The 17,388-nt window shown below is 45.7% G+C and overlaps 1 protein-coding gene across 2 annotated transcripts in view; it reads right to left on the minus strand.

Annotated features, from left to right (window-relative positions):
* CYTH1 (cytohesin 1) overlaps positions 1–17,388 on the minus strand; it is a 79,223-nt gene that overhangs the window by 15,642 nt on the left and 46,193 nt on the right. For both annotated transcript variants that reach the window (XM_068529852.1, XM_068529851.1), the window contains exons 2-8: positions 6,237–6,319; positions 5,001–5,065; positions 2,903–2,969; positions 2,513–2,631; positions 2,102–2,182; positions 1,129–1,241; positions 252–400 (exon numbers count right to left, since the gene is read on the minus strand). In XM_068529852.1, coding sequence (XP_068385953.1) covers positions 252–400; positions 1,129–1,241; positions 2,102–2,182; positions 2,513–2,631; positions 2,903–2,969; positions 5,001–5,065; positions 6,237–6,319 — 677 coding nt within the window. The remainder of the gene's footprint in view (positions 1–251; positions 401–1,128; positions 1,242–2,101; positions 2,183–2,512; positions 2,632–2,902; positions 2,970–5,000; positions 5,066–6,236; positions 6,320–17,388) is intronic.

Genomic DNA, 17,388 nt, shown 5'->3' on the forward strand with positions numbered 1-17,388 from the left:
AGAGAAATAAGATGCCTAATGGACAATTAAGAAAGAAAAGAGATCAGCCCGACTTCCATTCGAGCCTTTAGTTTCAGATTTATAAACCACTTTCCCCCACTGACTCCTCACTGGGCCTCACTACCAATGTCTTAATGAAATTCACATAATTATGTGTATGGTCCGAGTAGACACTGGATGATCCCATGTCCCTCCCGTCTGCTCCATCAGCGCCACCCGGGACCACAGTCTTGAATCAGCGCCAAACTCACCCGGAGCAGCTCCTCGGGCAGGTCTCCCCCGTCGTTGATGCCTCGATTCATGGCGATGAACCTCTCCACGGTGGGCTTGTCTTTGACATTGGGGTTATGCAGGCTGGTGTTCAACATGATGATGGCAAATGAGAGGACGTAACAAGTGTCTAAAAGAGAAAAGCAAAATCCGATAGGAAACATCCCACCCGAAAGAACAAGTAACGCCGGATGAGATAGAGAATAAAAAGCAGTGCTCTCAAAAGAATGGGCAAAATCCAAGCGCCTGGGTATGCTCTAACTGAAAGGTTATATACTGTTCACTGAAAAGAGCAAGGCACGGGAAAGAGCATAAAGCATTCAAGACTTAAAGATGTTTATTTCTTCAGATTGTAAAAGAAGAACACATACAGCACAGAAAACCAGAAAAGCACAATGTATAAAAAAGAAGATATAAACTACCTATAATCTCACCACGTAGTAATAACTTATTTTGCTTTCTTACATAAATGTGCCTACGTGTAAGGTATCACAAATGTATCTCACAGATACAGACTGTAACACAATTAGAATGAAAACAGATACACTGTTTTGAAGTCTGCTTTTTGGCTAATCTTATTAGCATTTTTCCATGTCAATAAAGCCTCTTAAAAACATGATTTTTAGTAGTTGCATACTTCATAATTCAGAGGTACCCTAACTTACATTCTTACTACCTTATTGTTAGAATTTGGATAGTTTCCAACCTTTTACTATTATAAATACCATTTAAAGCAATGTTCTCAGGCAAGAACCTAAGCCCTTTTGTTTTAGGAATGACCTAGTACCTAGAAGAGAACCTGGCAGGCACTGCCAACCGCAGGAGAGGACGCCCCCCACCCCCCGCCGCCCCGCTCACCTGTTGACTGGAACACCCCGTGGTTGCACTGACAGTAGCGCTGGGCAAACGCCTCCATCATCCGGTCAATCTTCTGGGCCTCTCCCGGCAGCCGGAAGCTCCACAGGAACTGCCTAGGAGGTCAAGACAGGGCAAGTTATGGGACTTGAGGAGATAATTTGTTTCCCCGTGAATGATTTCTGCGGCAAAGGGAGACGTGGGGGACTTCAGCCTTCAGTCAAGTAACTCTGAACAGATGCAGGCTAACTACTCCACATCACCATTCTCTCGATCGGAGAGAATGCATTTAGAAAACAATTAAGATTTTCCTATTCAAAAGAATGGTTCTCCTCCTCAGACTGATACACGACTGAAATATAGATAATGCTCATTTTAAAAGAACTCCAATTTCCAGAAAAAAAGATGACATAGCAGGAAAAGAGATTTTCTATCAAAGCGTTCATGACTGATCCCTTTAAGTCAAAGAGAGACCTGTGGTCAACAGATTTAACTCTGGATTATTTTCATCTATCTAAATGACAACACAAAAGATGATATCATTTACACTAACGGCAGTGAAAATACCAAATGACAATTTCTCAAAAGACACAGGTAATAGATTTAGCAAAAAAATTAATGTTGAGTTTTTTCCTTCTAAAATGAAGGGCACACTATCTACTTCCTATCCTAGGGCAGGAAATTAAAGGGTTTTCTAAAGCGAAATTGGGAAAGATTCAAAGTGTAAATATTCATCAATTTCCAAAATGTTAAATGAAAGACCTGAGGAACAGTTCTGCAAAATTTGCTTTCAATTTAATTCCCTTTAACCATCCAATCATTTCAATCATAGGCCAACAGACTACTTTCCTTTAAGATGCTTCGAGATACTCAAATAACCGCCAAAGGTGAATTTCATTACAATGCCAGCCAGGGCAGACGCATAACCAAAGACCCGCCTCCCGCTCCACAAGTTGCTAGCTGCGAATGCACTCACCGTAAGGCCTGGACGAGGTTGAGATCGGTGAACTCATGTAGCTCCACAAACGCGTGAAGAACCTGGATGTTAAACTCATCTCTAGCAAGAGAAACAAAAGATACGGGGGTCGGGGGGAGAGCAGAAGTCAGACACTGATGCTGAGAATCCAAGGTCATCCCGACCCCCAGCCAGGCCGCCTCCCACGCTGAGCGCTGCGGCCCCGTGGCCGGGGCGGGGGTGGGGGGGGGCAGCCATCTACCTGCAGCTCTCTGTCTGCTAGCTGAACACAGGAGGAGTCCTTCCGCCCCCAAGCACGCCAGCTGCTGTTCCCCAGCACCCCTCGGGACAAAGCTCGGAGCATCCTGGAGTTTGTTTCTCTAGGTAACTAACTGCTGACCAACCTGCCACAGGTGTCTCCGGAGGCCTTACCTCTCGCCCAGGTAGTCACCGATGGCTGTTTTGTTGAGCCCTTCACCTTTATACAAGAACTGGGCGATGTCTTCACAAGTGTTCTTCAGCAGATCATTCTCTATTAAGAACTGGATCCCCTGGAAAGACAGCAAAGATGCCAATGGTGCCTTAGACCCCAGGAAGGTCCGGAAAGGAGACAAGGGCACAGGAAGAACGGGTGTGGGTGCTCTGGACACAGAGGAAGTATCTACTAAGTAATTCCAAGTTCTGCAGGAAGCAGGGCTCACAACATGAGCTGCACTCTACAAACAGGCAGGTAAGCTGTCTCAGTGCCCCTGCGTTCCAGCTGACACCGTGGAAACCGCCACCTTACAGACTATGGGCTCTGGCTGCTGCCTTTCCACTTACTTTTTTAGGATCCATGTTGAATTTTTTCCTGCCCATGGCTACCTGTTTGTTCCTCTGCATGTTTTTCCTGTAAAACAACCACCACAGCCATTTAAGTACTCCAGGTATTCGAGAATTTTTGAAAGACTGATATGACCCCCACACGCGTCCACTGATTTGCAGGGATTTCTGAGATTTATCCAGGAAAGCACAGGCACACTTATTAGGTCTAACTATGGAAGGACACTGAAATCCTGACCCTGGCCCCACGCTCATTTGTTCCTCCTACCGCAGTGGGTTTCTTTTTTTAACATGATTTTTTAAAACTTTATTGAGGTATAGTTTACATATCATATAACATACCCATTTTGAGTGCACATCTGAATGATGTTTACTAAGTTTACTAAGTTGTGCCAACTATCACCATAATCCAGTTTTAGAGCATTTTCAAAACCCCAGAAGTGTATGCTATGCAAGTTAATAGCTTATTGCCTCAATCTGTTCGTCCATTCATCTGCTGGTAGACATTTAAAGCTAATTCCAGTTTTTGGCTATTTTAAATAAGAATACTGTAGATATCCTCGTGCATGTGGGCACGCTCTCATTTCTCTTGAGTAAATACCTGGGAGCTGAATTGCTGGGCACAGCACGGATATATGGTCAACATTATGAGAAGCTGCCATCCCGTTTTCCCCAGTGTTTACACTGCTTATTCTCACCAGCTCTCGGCAACTCGAGACGCCACCTGTCTATTTAATGCCAGCCGTCCTAGTGGGTGTGAAGAAGCATCTCCTTGTGACTAATGATACTGAGCATTTTTCATGTGTCTATTATATACATATAAAAGTGTTCAAGTTTTTTGCCCATTTTTTAGTGAAGCTGATTTATTTATTTATTTGTTTGTCTGTCTGGCTGCGCCGGGTCTTAGTTGCGGCACGCAGGATCTTCGTTGCCGCGTGCGGGGTCCTTGTTGCAGCGTGCGGGATCTTTTTTAGTTGCGGCATGCGGGATTTTTAGTTGCAGCATGCGGGATCTAGTTCCCTGACCAGGGATCGAACCGGGGCTCCCTGCATTGGGAGCGTGGAGTCTTAACCACTGGACCACGAGGGAAGTCCCTAAGCTGTTTTTTTATGAGTAAGTTTTATGTGTTCTTTCTATAGATATTCTGGATACAGGTCCTTTTTCAAATTCGGGTATTGCAAGTATTTTCTCCTCATCTGTGGTTTTCCTATTCATTTCTTTTAAGAGTATATTTTAGAAGAGCGGAAATTGTAAATTCTGATGAACTCCTATTTGTCCATTTCTTTTAAGCTACAGTTTTTTTTTTAATGGCAAGTAAGAAAGCTATAATTCAGAACTGACAATGCAGTGACTGGATGTGATGAGCTGGCCGATTTCTGCAGGACATGCAGCTTCACTAATCCCTGATGGCCCTGCCCACACAAGTTTAAAATAACAAAATCAAACAGTCTCATGAAGCCAGACAGGGAGACTCAGGCTTAGAAAAATACAGACATGTAGTGAATTAGAAATAGCCCATTTACGACATTAAGCAGTTAGAAAATGGTCTGGGAACCCCATTCAAAATTAAACTCTCAAAGCAACTAAGATTTCACGTAGTTAAAAGAAGAAAATAACCTGTAGACACCCCTTGTCACTTTGTGCTATAATCTCATTTCTACGTTCTCTTCTCTTAAGTCTTAGGGAGGCACCAGCAAGCTTGTGATGACACCCAGACACAACTGGGCCTCCAGCCTTCTGGAACTGCATTGGCAGCATCCATTAAGCTTTTCCTTGACCGAAAAGGAAAAACAGAAACTCGAGAATAGGTACACAGTGGACAAGAGAAGGGAAGAAATAGTTCACACGACCATTTAAGGGCAGTTTAAGGCTTTGGGGGACCTGCCAAGTTCTCCAGTTCAGCCTTTCCAACAATGTCAAAAGCCCTCACATTTAGAAGTCCCTGCGCTGAAGGCAAAAAGTATGGTTACGTACGTGCTTGCTAGGCAAAGAGGGCAGAAAACACACTTTCTTCTTAAATACACCACGTGTGTACAATTGCAGGCTGGCACTTGGCGATGCTACAACCACAAAACCACTTGGAAGAGGACAGACTCACCTCTCTTCTGTGGACCCCAGGTTTTCAATTTCATTAGCTACTTCTGCTATCTCATCCTTCAGCCTCTGCAAAACACACAGCCCAGAATTACCAGGAGGAAGATACAGATCAAATTAAAATCTCTAAAATCTCACACAACTCCCTCCAACCAAAAACTAAAATAAAGCAAAATGAAATTAAATAAGATGACGCCCCCCCCAAAATCTAAAAATTTTTGGAAAATTCAACTATTCAACAAATATTTCTTGGGTTCCTACCAGATAGTAAACATTCTAGGGAACACAAAGGTGAAAAAGATACCTCCTGACCTCAAGGAGTTTACAGTCTAGGACAGAAATTTATAATCATACACACTATGTACAGTATGTATTTTTCCACTGAAAACGGCGGCCTTAACACAGTCTGCTGGAGCACATCTGCAGCTCACTGAACAGCGGGTGACAGAAGATTCCCAGGATAAACCACTCCCCCCCAACGCCCAGGCTGCCCGGCCAGCAGTGCTGGTGCTGGGCCAACAGTGCCGCCAAGTGGCTGGCAAAGGGAACGCTGATCCCAGCTCTGCCTTCCACCCCTCCCCCATCTAAGCAGGCCCTCAGAGTGGACGACTGTCACGCTGGAGGGGGCTTTGAGTGAAGAACTGCTAAGCTTTCCCAGCACTTACCAGTGAAGGAGGAATCAAAGAACTAGGGCCACAGCAAAGTATACTCACACCAACACTAGAGCACACCCTGTCTTTCCGACGATACACTTTGCAGCTTGGGGTTACAGGGTGTGCCCCGCCCACCCCACCCCCCACCCCCATCCCTGAGCTCTCAAATGTTTTACAGAGCAGAGAATTCTAAAAGAATTGGCTTCCCCAGGGGCTAAAATAATCCAACTAATGGCAACCTATCAACAGGTGTTTTCATTCCTATTTTACAGATAAAGAAACTGAAGACCAAAGAGGCAAAATTCTCTATCTAGAATCGCCCTGCCAGAAAGTGGCCGCCAGGATGTGGACGTGGGTCTACTTAACCTGAAGCCTGGGTTCTAGTCGCAGTCAGGAGACCTGTCACTCTAGCCTGACAGCCGGCCAGCTGGGTGCAGCTTACAGAGCACTCCTCCTCTCCGAGGTTCCACTCTCACTTGTTAAGCAAAGCTGGTTATCAATACCTGCACTTTATCAGAACTGTGGTGAGACCAAGTCAGAAGGTGTCACGAGAAGACACCTGGTCGAGGTGGCTGCCCAGCTCCTACCTGGATGTCGGCCAGCAGCTCCTGCTTCCTCCGCCGAATGTTCTCCAGCTCCTGGCGCTCCTCTGCAGTCAGGTCACTGGGAACTACAGAAAAGGAGGGAAGGATTACTAAGAAAGCTTTTACCGCGCCAAAAATAAATACAATCCAGAGACCGCAAAAGGACAAAGGTACCACGGAAGAGGTGAGAAGCCAGTGTCGGAAATGAACGACTGCTGGGGACGGATCTGGCTCCCATTCTCCGTCAGGATTACCAAGGTTAGAAAGGACAGTGGATCACAGAGAAGAGCTCTGATAAAGGAACAGCTGTCACAAAAAAACAAGAGAGAAAAGGCTGCCTGAGATGAGATGAGGTTGGCTAGGAATGAAAGAGGAGGACTGTTGGCCAGGCCCTGGCCATTTCCATCCTGAGGGGTGGGGGGCTCAGGCCCCTGGGTTAATCCATCTCTCTAGGCCTCGGCTCCCTCACTGGGTCCAGCCCCGACACAGGGCGATGTCCATGACCCTAGAGGGGAGGGGGAGGCAACAGAGAAGCAACGTGAATGACAGTTCTGTGCCATTCTGGAGGGGGAAGGGGAGAGACTAGTATGTACAGAGAAAAAAAATCTAGAAGGACACACCCCCAAACTGAAACAATGTTTAACTCTGAGGATGGGGTTATGGGGACTTTTCTCTCTGCTTTATACCCTTCAACATTTTTTGAATCATGTTTTTAAATGAGCTCTTTTCATCAGAACGAAGTTACTTAATTCCCCATCACAGTTCTCACCACAAAACGCTTCCACATTCCTCAAGACTCCATCTCCTTTAAAAGCAGGGGCTCGGGGTAGGAAGGCCCTACAACGGTCCTTCTGAGTGCGTGGGCAGCCAGTGGTCGATGGAAGAACAGGCGCTGGCATCAGGCATGCCCGGCTCCAATCCCAGATCCAACCCACCACACAGCACTCAGGCCACTTTGCACAGTTACTGAACCTATTCAGGCCACGTTCAGCACCAATAAAATGGGGACACCCTCGCCCATGCACTGGCTGCTGTGAGGGTGAAGTCCCATAGTCACTGAAGTGCACCCCATCCCGCCTGGGGCTTAGGAGGGGCTCACAAGTGTTGGTCCCATTCCCTTGGGGGCCACAGCAAAGGTCCCCATGTTGCCAGATGGGAGGGGCAGTACCTGGATGCTTCTATCCTTCGCGCAGGCGCCTCAGTAAGTGAGAACGGCTCCGTATGATGTGGTGGTCACAAGCCGAGTGTGGGTAGGAAGCACTTGAAATGTGATTAAGCCCAGTTTGAGATGGGCTGTGTGTGTAAAATACACACCACATTTTGTACCAAAAGAGTAACATATCTCTTTAATACTTTTTTGTATTGATTACACATTGAAATGATAAGTTGGTAAATAAAATATATTATTTTAATTGTGCTCACAGGGGCTGCTGGAGAGTAACACTGCATTTGTGGCTCATATTACGTTTCTACTGGGCAGCACAGTGGAACAGTTCTGCTTGAAGGCATAGCAGGGTGCACGACTTGCCAAGCATGGCACTGAAACTGAATCTACTGCGATCTACTCTCTGTAGTACTGAATCTACTCTCCCCAAATATATCACAAAAATCATGTAAGACAATAGAAGAGGGTAGAAACAACAGACCACGATTAAGTCTCAGCACAGGTTAGTTAGTTAGTTACATTAGGTTCTAAGCTGATTCTTCCTTTTCTATCCAGCTTTTCCCCACCCTTGTCTAGAAAAGTGTCTTTTTAAAAAAAACAAATTTATTCATTTTTATTTATTTTTCTTTTTTTTTTAACATCTTTATTAGAGTATAATTGCTTTACAATGGTGTGTTAGTTTCTGCTTTATAACAAAGTGAATCAGTTATACGTATACATATGTCCCCATATCTCTTCCCTCTTGCATCTCTCTCCCTTCCATCCTCCCTATCCCACCCCTCTAGGTGGTCACAAAGCACAGAGCTGATCTCCTGCTGCTATGCGGCTGCTTCCCACTAGCTATCTATTTTACGTTTCGTAGTGTATATATGTCCATGCCACTCTCTCACCTTGTCCCAGCTTACACTTCCCCCTCCCCGTATCCTCAAGTCCATTCTCTAGTAGGTCTGCATCTTTATTCCCGTCTTGCCCCTAGGTTCTTCTGACCATTTTTTTTTCTTTTTTTTTTTTTAGATTCCATATATATGTGTTAGCATATGGTATTTGTTTTTCTCTTTCTGACTTACTTCACGCTGTATGACAGTCTCTAGGTCCATCCACCTCACTACAAATAACTCAGTTTCGTTCCTTTTTATGGCTGAGTAATATTCCATTGTATATATGTGCCACATCTTCTTTATCTATTCATCTGTCGATGGACACTTAGGTTGCTTCCATGTCCTGGCTATTGTAAATAGAGCTGCAATGAACATTTTGGTATGTGACTCTTTTTGAATTATGGTTTTCTCAGGGTATATGCCCAGTAGTGGGATTGCTGGGTTGTATGGTAGTTCTATTTTTAGTTTTTTAAGGAACCTCCATACTGTTCTCCATAGTGGCTGTATCAATTTACATTCCCACCAACAGTGCAAGAGGGTTCCCTTTTCTCCACACCCTCTCTAGCATTTATTGTTTGTAGATTTTTTGATGATGGCCATTCTGACCGGTGTGAGATGATATCTCATTGTAGTTTTGATTTGCATTTCTCTAATGATTAATGATGTTGAGCATTCTTTCATGTGTTTGTTGGCAATCTGTATATCTTCTTTGGACAAATGTCTATTTAGGTCTTCTGCCCATTTTTGGATTGGGTTGCTTGTTTTTTTGATATTGAGCTGCATGAGTTGCTTGTATGTTTTGGAGATTAATCCTTTGTCCGTTGCTTCATTTGCAAATATTTTCTCCCATTCTGAGGGTTGTCTTTTCATCTTGTTTATGGTTTCCTTTGCTGTGCAAAAGCTTTTAAGTTTCATTAGGTCCCACTTGTTTAGTTTTGTTTTTATTTCCATTTCTCTAGGAGGTGGATCAAAAAGGATCTTGCTGTGATTTATGTCATAGAGTGTTCTGCCTATGTTTTCTTCTAAGAGTTTGATGATGTCTGGCCTTACATTTAGGTCTTTAATCCATTTTGAGTTTATTTTTGTGTACGGTGTTAAGGAGTGTTCTAATTTCATTCTTTTACATGTAGCTGTCCAGTTTTCCCAGTACCACTTATTGAAGAGGCTGTCTTTTCTCCACTGTATATTTATTTTTGGCTGCATTGGGTCTTCGTTGCTGCACACAGGCTCTCTAGTTGCGGCGAGCGGGGGCTACTCTTGGTTGCGGTGTGCGGGCTTCTCATTGCGGTGGGTGGCTTCTCTCATTGCAGAGCACGGGCTCTAGGTATGCAGGCTTCAGTAGTTGTGGCACGCAGGCTCAGTAGTTGTGGCTCGCGGGCTTAGCTGCTCTGCGGCATGTGGGATCTTCCCGGACCAGGGCTCAAACCCGTGTCCCCTGCATTGGCAGGCGGATTCCCAACCACTGCGCCACCAGGAAAGTCTCTAGAAAAGTGTCTTTTAAACTTCTCCAAGACCCACAGTTAAGAAATGTATTTGATTTCACGACCCAATCTCCCCCATACACAACAGTATCAAAAATAATACCCTTGGGACTTCCCCGGTGGTCCAATGGTTAAGACTCCATGCTTCCACTGCAGGGGGCATGTGTTTGATCCCTGATTGGGAAACTAAGATCCCACATGCCGCACAGTGCAGCCAAAAAAAGAAAACAAAAACAAAAACAAACCCCTCACCACGTGAAATCCATTGACATTTTCTACTGTTTTACTCTTAGTTTTCCTAACAGCCGCTGTGGCCCACGAAACTGATTTCGTAGCCTAATGAACGCACTGAGTCCTGTAGTTTGAAATACACTCCTAATTCACTAGAGGCTGGAAGACAGAGCCATCCAGAGATTCCAACAGACCACCTACACCCAGCCCAGGCCTTCCAAGTGCGGCCTCAACTGTGTCTCTGTGAACTCAGGGGTAAGCATTCCAACAGTTACTTCAGGAGAAAGTTAACTAACAGATCAGTTCTAGTTAGAGCAAAAACCACTCTAAGAAACAACACAAACTCTACTGATTCATACCCCATTCTAGAGAAAAGCACGCCTAAAGGAGTTCATTCTGCTTCTTCTGGACTTCACAAACCAGAAAAATTTCTAGTCCATAAAGATGAGGAGTTCCCTTTAAGAAACTAATTTCCTGAGCTTCTAATATAACATGGTTTTGCAAATTTGAGGCAATAGTTCATTTCTTTAATAGCTATTCCATGGGGGAATGAATAACCAGGCTTTGACTCTGAACCACAGAGAAGGCTTGATCAGATCACTAAGGAGTCTCGCCCCAATCAGAGGGAAGACTACGGTCCTCATAACAAGGCTGATGAAAAACAGAACCATGATGTGAAAAATTTGTATCTCAAGACTGCTGGATACCCTGAGAAGCCAATTTCTATTGTTCCAAACTGGAAACTCTCAGTGGTGGCTTCCTTTTCAGAATCAAAGCACCCAGCCATTCTGGGTTAGCCTTCGCACAAGACAGTTTTTCTGGAAGGTCACAATCTAGTTTCTGCAGTAGAAGTTCAAAATGTGCCTGCGGTCCTCCACCTTCTGAGATGCTGCTTTATAGAGAGTAAAGGAATAAAAAAAGGTACAATCCTGCAATACCACAGAGTACGGGGAGAGGGGCCATCGGCAAAAGAGGCCTCAACGAATTTCCAGGGCAAAGAAGGCAGAGCGCCAACACCTCCCTCTGAAAGCAGACTCCACGAGGGCAGGGACCTTGCATGCCTGACACTGCCGTGTTCGCAGCATCCAGCACAGTGCCTGGCACCCAAAGGTTCTGAATATATATTTGTCCCCAGGCAAAAACAAAGGAGCTGGACCGGCACGCGGAGAGCAAGCATGGGAGAGGGTGCCCAGGGCGGAGCCTCGATTCCTGTATTTGGGAGGCCTGGTACTGCCCTGTGGAGAGCAGACTTATGCCCCAGGCCCGTCCCCACACTTGGAGCTCCCACTCAGCCCATCCACCGTATCATTCTTCCGCTCACAGAGATGGCTGAGCCTCCGGCCCGAATGGCAACCAGCAGGGCAGGGAGCAGATAATCTACCCTGGAGCAGACAGAGATAATTAAGGGAACAGAAGAAAACTTTGAAAGAACAGGAAACTATGAAAAGGAGACAATTACAGAAAAAGAATAAGCTCTTGGAAATTAAACATATTTTGCCCCTCTAGCCTCTCCCAAAATAAAAGAAGTCAATAAAAGGATAAAAGATGAAGCTGAGGCACTCCTACAGAACAAAGTGCAAAAGAAAAGACTTGAAAAAAGAAGCAAAACAAAATATAAGCAAGAAGTCAGTCCATTCAGTATAATAAAGTTTTTTTTAATCTCAGAGAAGTCCTCAGAGTAAAGTTCAGAAGTTGAAGGATTAAAGACGATCCTAAAACCTCGATGAGGAGTAAAGAGGGGAACCAGACCACCCACAAAACAAGAATCGGGCTGGAGCAACAGAGATCCCGGAAGACAGTGGAAGGGGCTTTCAAAGTTCTAAACAAAAACGATTCTGACCCGACACGCACGCACGCTCACAGCGTGGAGAGGATCCGATTAGAACAAGAGGCCAATGGGCTGCAAGAAGACCATCCTCAGGAAGAGTGGACGAGAGAATGAATGGGAAAGAGCTGGAGTGTTTACGATGGGAGAAGGCATCACTTGGGTCTCCTCTCAACAGAAGAACAAGGTAGCTAGAAACAGGAAAAACAAAGGCTAGAGGGAATCAGGGTTCAAGCCACATGCCAACGGGAGGCAAGAAAGGAGGCATCGACCTTGGCGCTGGGAAGAGCTCCCAGGAGGGCGCACACTCCTGTCGCGGGGCGGGTGCCGGTGGGGAGCACGTGGCACAGAGGCCACTTCAGGTTCCAGGACAAAAGCTGTATGTAGTCAGCTGTGAGCATGCTGAAATGGGGAAAGAGCTGACGGAGGTGTGAGGGCCCGAGAGAGGCAAGGAGCACACGAAGGGCAAGCGGGGTCCCCGCACCTCCTCTTACAAAGGAGCAGGAGGCACGCGTGAAAGATCACAGACAGAAATCAAGGTTGTGCATGTGTGTATGAGAGTCTCAAAGATGAAAATTAAGCGACCAGACATTTGTGAAAAACTATCAAAAATGGACAGGGAGAGAGTGAAGGAAAGAATGCTGCAAGTGAAGGAAATCAGGAGATAATCTTTGACTTTGATAAAATAATCAGCAGGAAGAGAATATCAATACAAACCTGGCAGCATCTACCAGAAGATCAAAAACCAGAAAAAGTTCATTATGAGTGGTTGCTTCTGGGTAGGGGGGTCTGGGAATGGAGAGAGATGGGGCACATGAGCTCCTGAATACTTGCTTAAAGAAATACAGTTAAGTACTACTGCATTTTTTAAATGAAAAATAAAAATGTTAGTCTATGGTCACTAGAAAAAGACAGGCCTTCTATTGGGCTGGCCAAAAAGTTCGTTCGGGATTTTCCGTAACATCTTATGGAACATCAATATGTCCTGGTGGTCAGATGGAAGATACTTCTAGCCAATGTGCAGTTAGAACCAGCAAGACATTTATCCACATTTACTTTGAAGCTGTCTCCTGACATTAACCACGTGATTTCTAAATCGCTTCTCCATTCCACACTTAGTACCCTTAAATCACAGCACTGCTTCCCTTTTGGTTCAACAAATCACCTAAGAACTTACCACAAAAAAAAAAAAAGAAGCAGATTTAGATCTCATTTTTCTAGTGGCATTTTGCTCTGAGGTGAGAAAAAAAAATCCAGCATTTTAACAAATGTATTTTCCTCTGCTTAAACTTATCAATGCAACACCAAATTTTCAACTCAAGCCCTCATTCTCATGTTGCCCATGAGGAAAAATAAAATTCCACAGACAAAATGCTTAATTTCATTTAACAGCATGAAGAATCAAAACCATGGCTGGAGAGCCAGAGGAGTAAGTGATCCCTAGGATCCTAGCTGGCGTCTCAAGGACCCTGGAAGGCTGCCACCAAGACACGACAGGAACAGCTGGTACTCAGAAACCACCACATCCACTCGGCACCCCGAGTTTCTGAGAAAGCAGCGTGGGCCCCTGGGAAAGGCATCTATCTACCCAAGCCCTGGCTCTCCTGCGTAGCCATTAGGGTTAAACTGTAAAAGATCTGATGGGCCAGATGGCAGAGCAACAAACAACTCCTCCCCCCCGCACACCCCCCGCCCCCCCGACTGCCACGTGCTGCAGCCACGCTTCTGTGCCAGGAAGGCAGCTAAACGCTCTTCTCCTGAAAAGAATGGCAACTAGGGAGGCAGCGGCCTGCGCATAAAGGACACGGGGCAGAGGGCCTGGAGCCCTTGGGATTTCGTGCCTGCAAAGGTTAATTTCAATACAAGGTGTCCTGCTTCCAGCACGGGGACCAGTCCAGCAGCAGCCCCTCACCATTCCCTTGCAGGGCTCCAATTTAATGAAGGGGATTAAAGAGCCTACAACAACAAGAGACCATTGTGCTCGGCTGTGAATAGAAAAGCCACACAAGGGGACCTTCTATTTATTTCTTTATTTAAATGTTGCTCTGCGGATTTAACCGGCAGAAACCCAGAGCAGCAATGTGCTCCATCCAGCGCATACAAAGGAGGCTCTCTTAAAGGGACAGCGCCCTCCTTCTGGGCTGGGGGCGGGTAGATATGCACATGCGGCATCACTAGGTCCAGCTTCTCCCTCTCCAGCGGTCACAGTCACGGGCAGGTGCCCAGAGACCTGCCATGAAGTCCAACTGAAAAGGCAGATCTTCTGACAGCAGTTTCTGCTCAACAGGAATACAGGCGGCTGCCAGCCAAAAGGGACCACGTTGTCTGCCCTTCGTCCCCAGGGGTGACATATATCAAAGTGTTGGAGGTGCACTTCAGGGCCCAGACACAGCTCCCTGAGGTCCTCCAGCTATACCAGGTCCCTCTGCCTAGCTTTAAAATACATCATTTGCCTTATTTTTTCCACCATAATCATCAACCATCATCCTTCTTATATATAGCCCTTGCCTTTCGGTGGATAAGAAGGGTCTAAATTTAAACCAGCACAGCAGGGAAACATTTAAAAAGGTGAGGCCAAGAGTCCATAAGGCCCTCCCTTTTCCCCACGTGTGGAGAAAGTAGACAGACAGGTCTGGTCTCCACGCAGCCCAGGAGGGCGTCGGCGTACAGAAGAAGCGCTTCCAGGCCTCCGGAGCCTGCGCCGGCCAGGGTGCCCTGCTAAGCAAGGCCAGACCCTTTCCAGGCTGGAGTTTCATGAAACTGAAAACACACACAGCCTCAGAAACCACCTGCCCACCTGGAGCCACAGCAGCCTGGTCAAGTAAAGCATGAGGATTAGCAGATGCAAACTATTATACACAGAATGGAGAAACAACAAGGTCCTACTGTATAGCACAGGGAACCATATTCAATAGCCTATGATAAACCACAATGGAAAAGAATATGAAAAAGAATACACACACACACACACACACGTATATATATATAACTGAATCACTTTGCTGTACAGCAGAAATTAACACAACATTGTAAATCAACTATATTTCAGTAAAATAAATGTTCTTAAAAAAGAAAGAAAGGTAAAGTAAAGCACTGGGCCTTCCTGTACCCTCTCCAGAAACTGTTACCAGCTCCAGAGGGAACATGAGCTATTTACAAACAGCTCTTGGGTTCAAGAGCGCAAATCTGGGAAGCTGCCCACGGAGTGAAGGCGGTGTGCCTCCAAAGACAAAGATCAAAGGGCCTGCGTACAGAACTCACGGTGTGGTGGGTACTGGTCATACCACCAGGCACTTTCTGAATCAGCCTGTGCAGATCCTCCGGTCAGATCACTCACTCTGCCCCACCCTGGGGTAAGTCACCTTGGTCTCCCAAGAGATCCCAGTGCCTTCCAATGTGAAAAAACCCAAAAGACTAGAAAGAACTCAGGCTTTGGTGACATACAGTCAGCAGATTTTCACAAAACTCTCAGTTCTATGCTGACGTTAGAAATACATGAGGTCAGATCTTCACGATGGGGATAAGAAAACAACCAAAATTCACAGGGTCCTTAAGTAAAGGCAACATAGAGATGAGTGAAACAGAAAGCTACAATGACTAAGGGGCTTCGCTGACAGCCTCACACTTAGAGACAGACGTCAGGGTAGTTGTCAAGACCAGAGGGCACAGGAGGACGTAGCAAAGGGATGTGACCGAAATCTGAAACTTGTGGACACATATACGGCCAACAGTCTGCTGACTTGACCACCTCACACCTTTACAGAAAGTCTCCCGACTTTGGGAAACAATTCCTTTCCCCTCCAACTAAGTCAAAACTACAGCAACCCTCTGTATAATTTAATACCATATTATTCTGCCTCGAAAAGGAAGGAAATTCTGACACGTGCTAGAGCATGAAGGAACCCGGAAGACATTATGCTAAGTGAAATAAGCCAGCCACAAAAGGACCAATACTGTACGATTCCACTTACATGAGGTCCCTAAAGAAGCCAAATTTACAGGGACAGAAACTGGAATGGTGGGTGTCTGGGGCTGGGGGAGGGGAGAATGGGGAGCCAGTGTTTAACGGGTACAGAGTTTCAGTTTTGCAAAACTTCTGGAGAGGGATAGCGGTGATGGTTGTCAACAAGGTAAATGAACTTAAGGCTACTGAACCGATCACTTAAAATGGTAAAGTTTATGTTACATATATTTTACCGTAATTAAAAACAAATGAAACAAAATTTTAATAGCAATATCCTGACTTGCCGATTTCTGCTTACCTTAGTCCCTTTCCCAAGAAGCTATGATTTGACTTTTGTGTAAAGCACTGGAAGAGAAGTGTCTCACCACCAATTTACAGCCTAAGTGATTCTAAAAGAAAGAATTAAATTGGCCCGTGGCTAGCATAACTGACATTCAACACAGGAGGTGAGAGGTGCCTTCTAGCAAATTGCCCAGGTGAATATTTACTCTTCTAGCTTAAATTCCTTCCACACAAAGACCACCCAGTCTCCCACCTAGAAGTAAGTATATTAAAGATTTTATTACCATAGTCTGCATCTTTAAGGAAAACTTTGTTCCTATCTCAGTCTTTGAGACGTCTCATCTAGCCACTAACCTAACAACTCAGGCCCCCTTAACTGAGATGAGACACTGCCCAGGGATTGGGGGGCGGGGGGAGGGACACCTGTGTGGGCTTCACTGCCTAGTTGCTCTGTGACCTGGAGAAACCACCACCTCTCCCTGCCCTGGTTTCCTTAAGCAGGAATGGGCATGTCAGAATCCTTGTCCTTCCCAATGAGAGGGTGTATAATAAACAGCTCCATAAACTGTCTCATGAAAGCAGGGTATTTTATCATCTTACCTTACATAGAGAAGGGAATCAACACATTTTATCTAAGAAATCCTAGAACTCAAAGACCAGTCTGCATAACCTTATGACTCAACCAGCTAACCAAAGGGAAAATGAAGTCAAATCTCAAGGTAGTAAAAGAAACAAAGTCATAAAATTTCATCCTAAAAGTTGGGTTTAGAAAAATAAAGTTAACATCTGCTTTCAAGAAAAGCTGAACACTAGAAAATAATCATTTTAAGAACCTCAAGCTTTTCTAAAACCTAGCAGTGGTACTATGTGACCCAGCTGGACTTCTGCAGCAGTTTCTCTCCAGCACTCATACTTGCGATCTCTGTCTCCAAGGCTGTTTTGGAAAGGGTCACAGAGACTGCAAGCAGCGCCGGAGCCAGCTCGGCAAGGAGAGCCATGTTCTACCTCTGGCTCCTTGAGACATCGCGCAGCCCTCGTGCTCTCAGGGCGAGTCTGGGAGCTCCCATCCCAGCAGCAGAACTGAGCGTCGGCGCCCCTCTCCTCCCTCCCCACACCAGCTGCCATCTCTGGCGCTGCACAGCTGTGCCACCACACCCCTTCCCTCCAAAAGAGAGGCTCGGTGAGGGCGTGAAGAACCGAAGAAGTCACTTCGCTCTCACTTTACCCGCCTTCCTAAAGCCTATGTGTACGCTGGCCCTTTGTAAAACCCTGAATACTTCTGCAGACTGAAACACTGCCCCCCCCCCAACCTTGGCTGACAGCTGGAAC

The sequence above is a fragment of the Eschrichtius robustus genome, chromosome 20 (genome assembly GCF_028021215.1).
Source record: "Eschrichtius robustus isolate mEscRob2 chromosome 20, mEscRob2.pri, whole genome shotgun sequence".
NCBI classification, from domain to species: Eukaryota; Metazoa; Chordata; class Mammalia; order Artiodactyla; family Eschrichtiidae; genus Eschrichtius; species Eschrichtius robustus.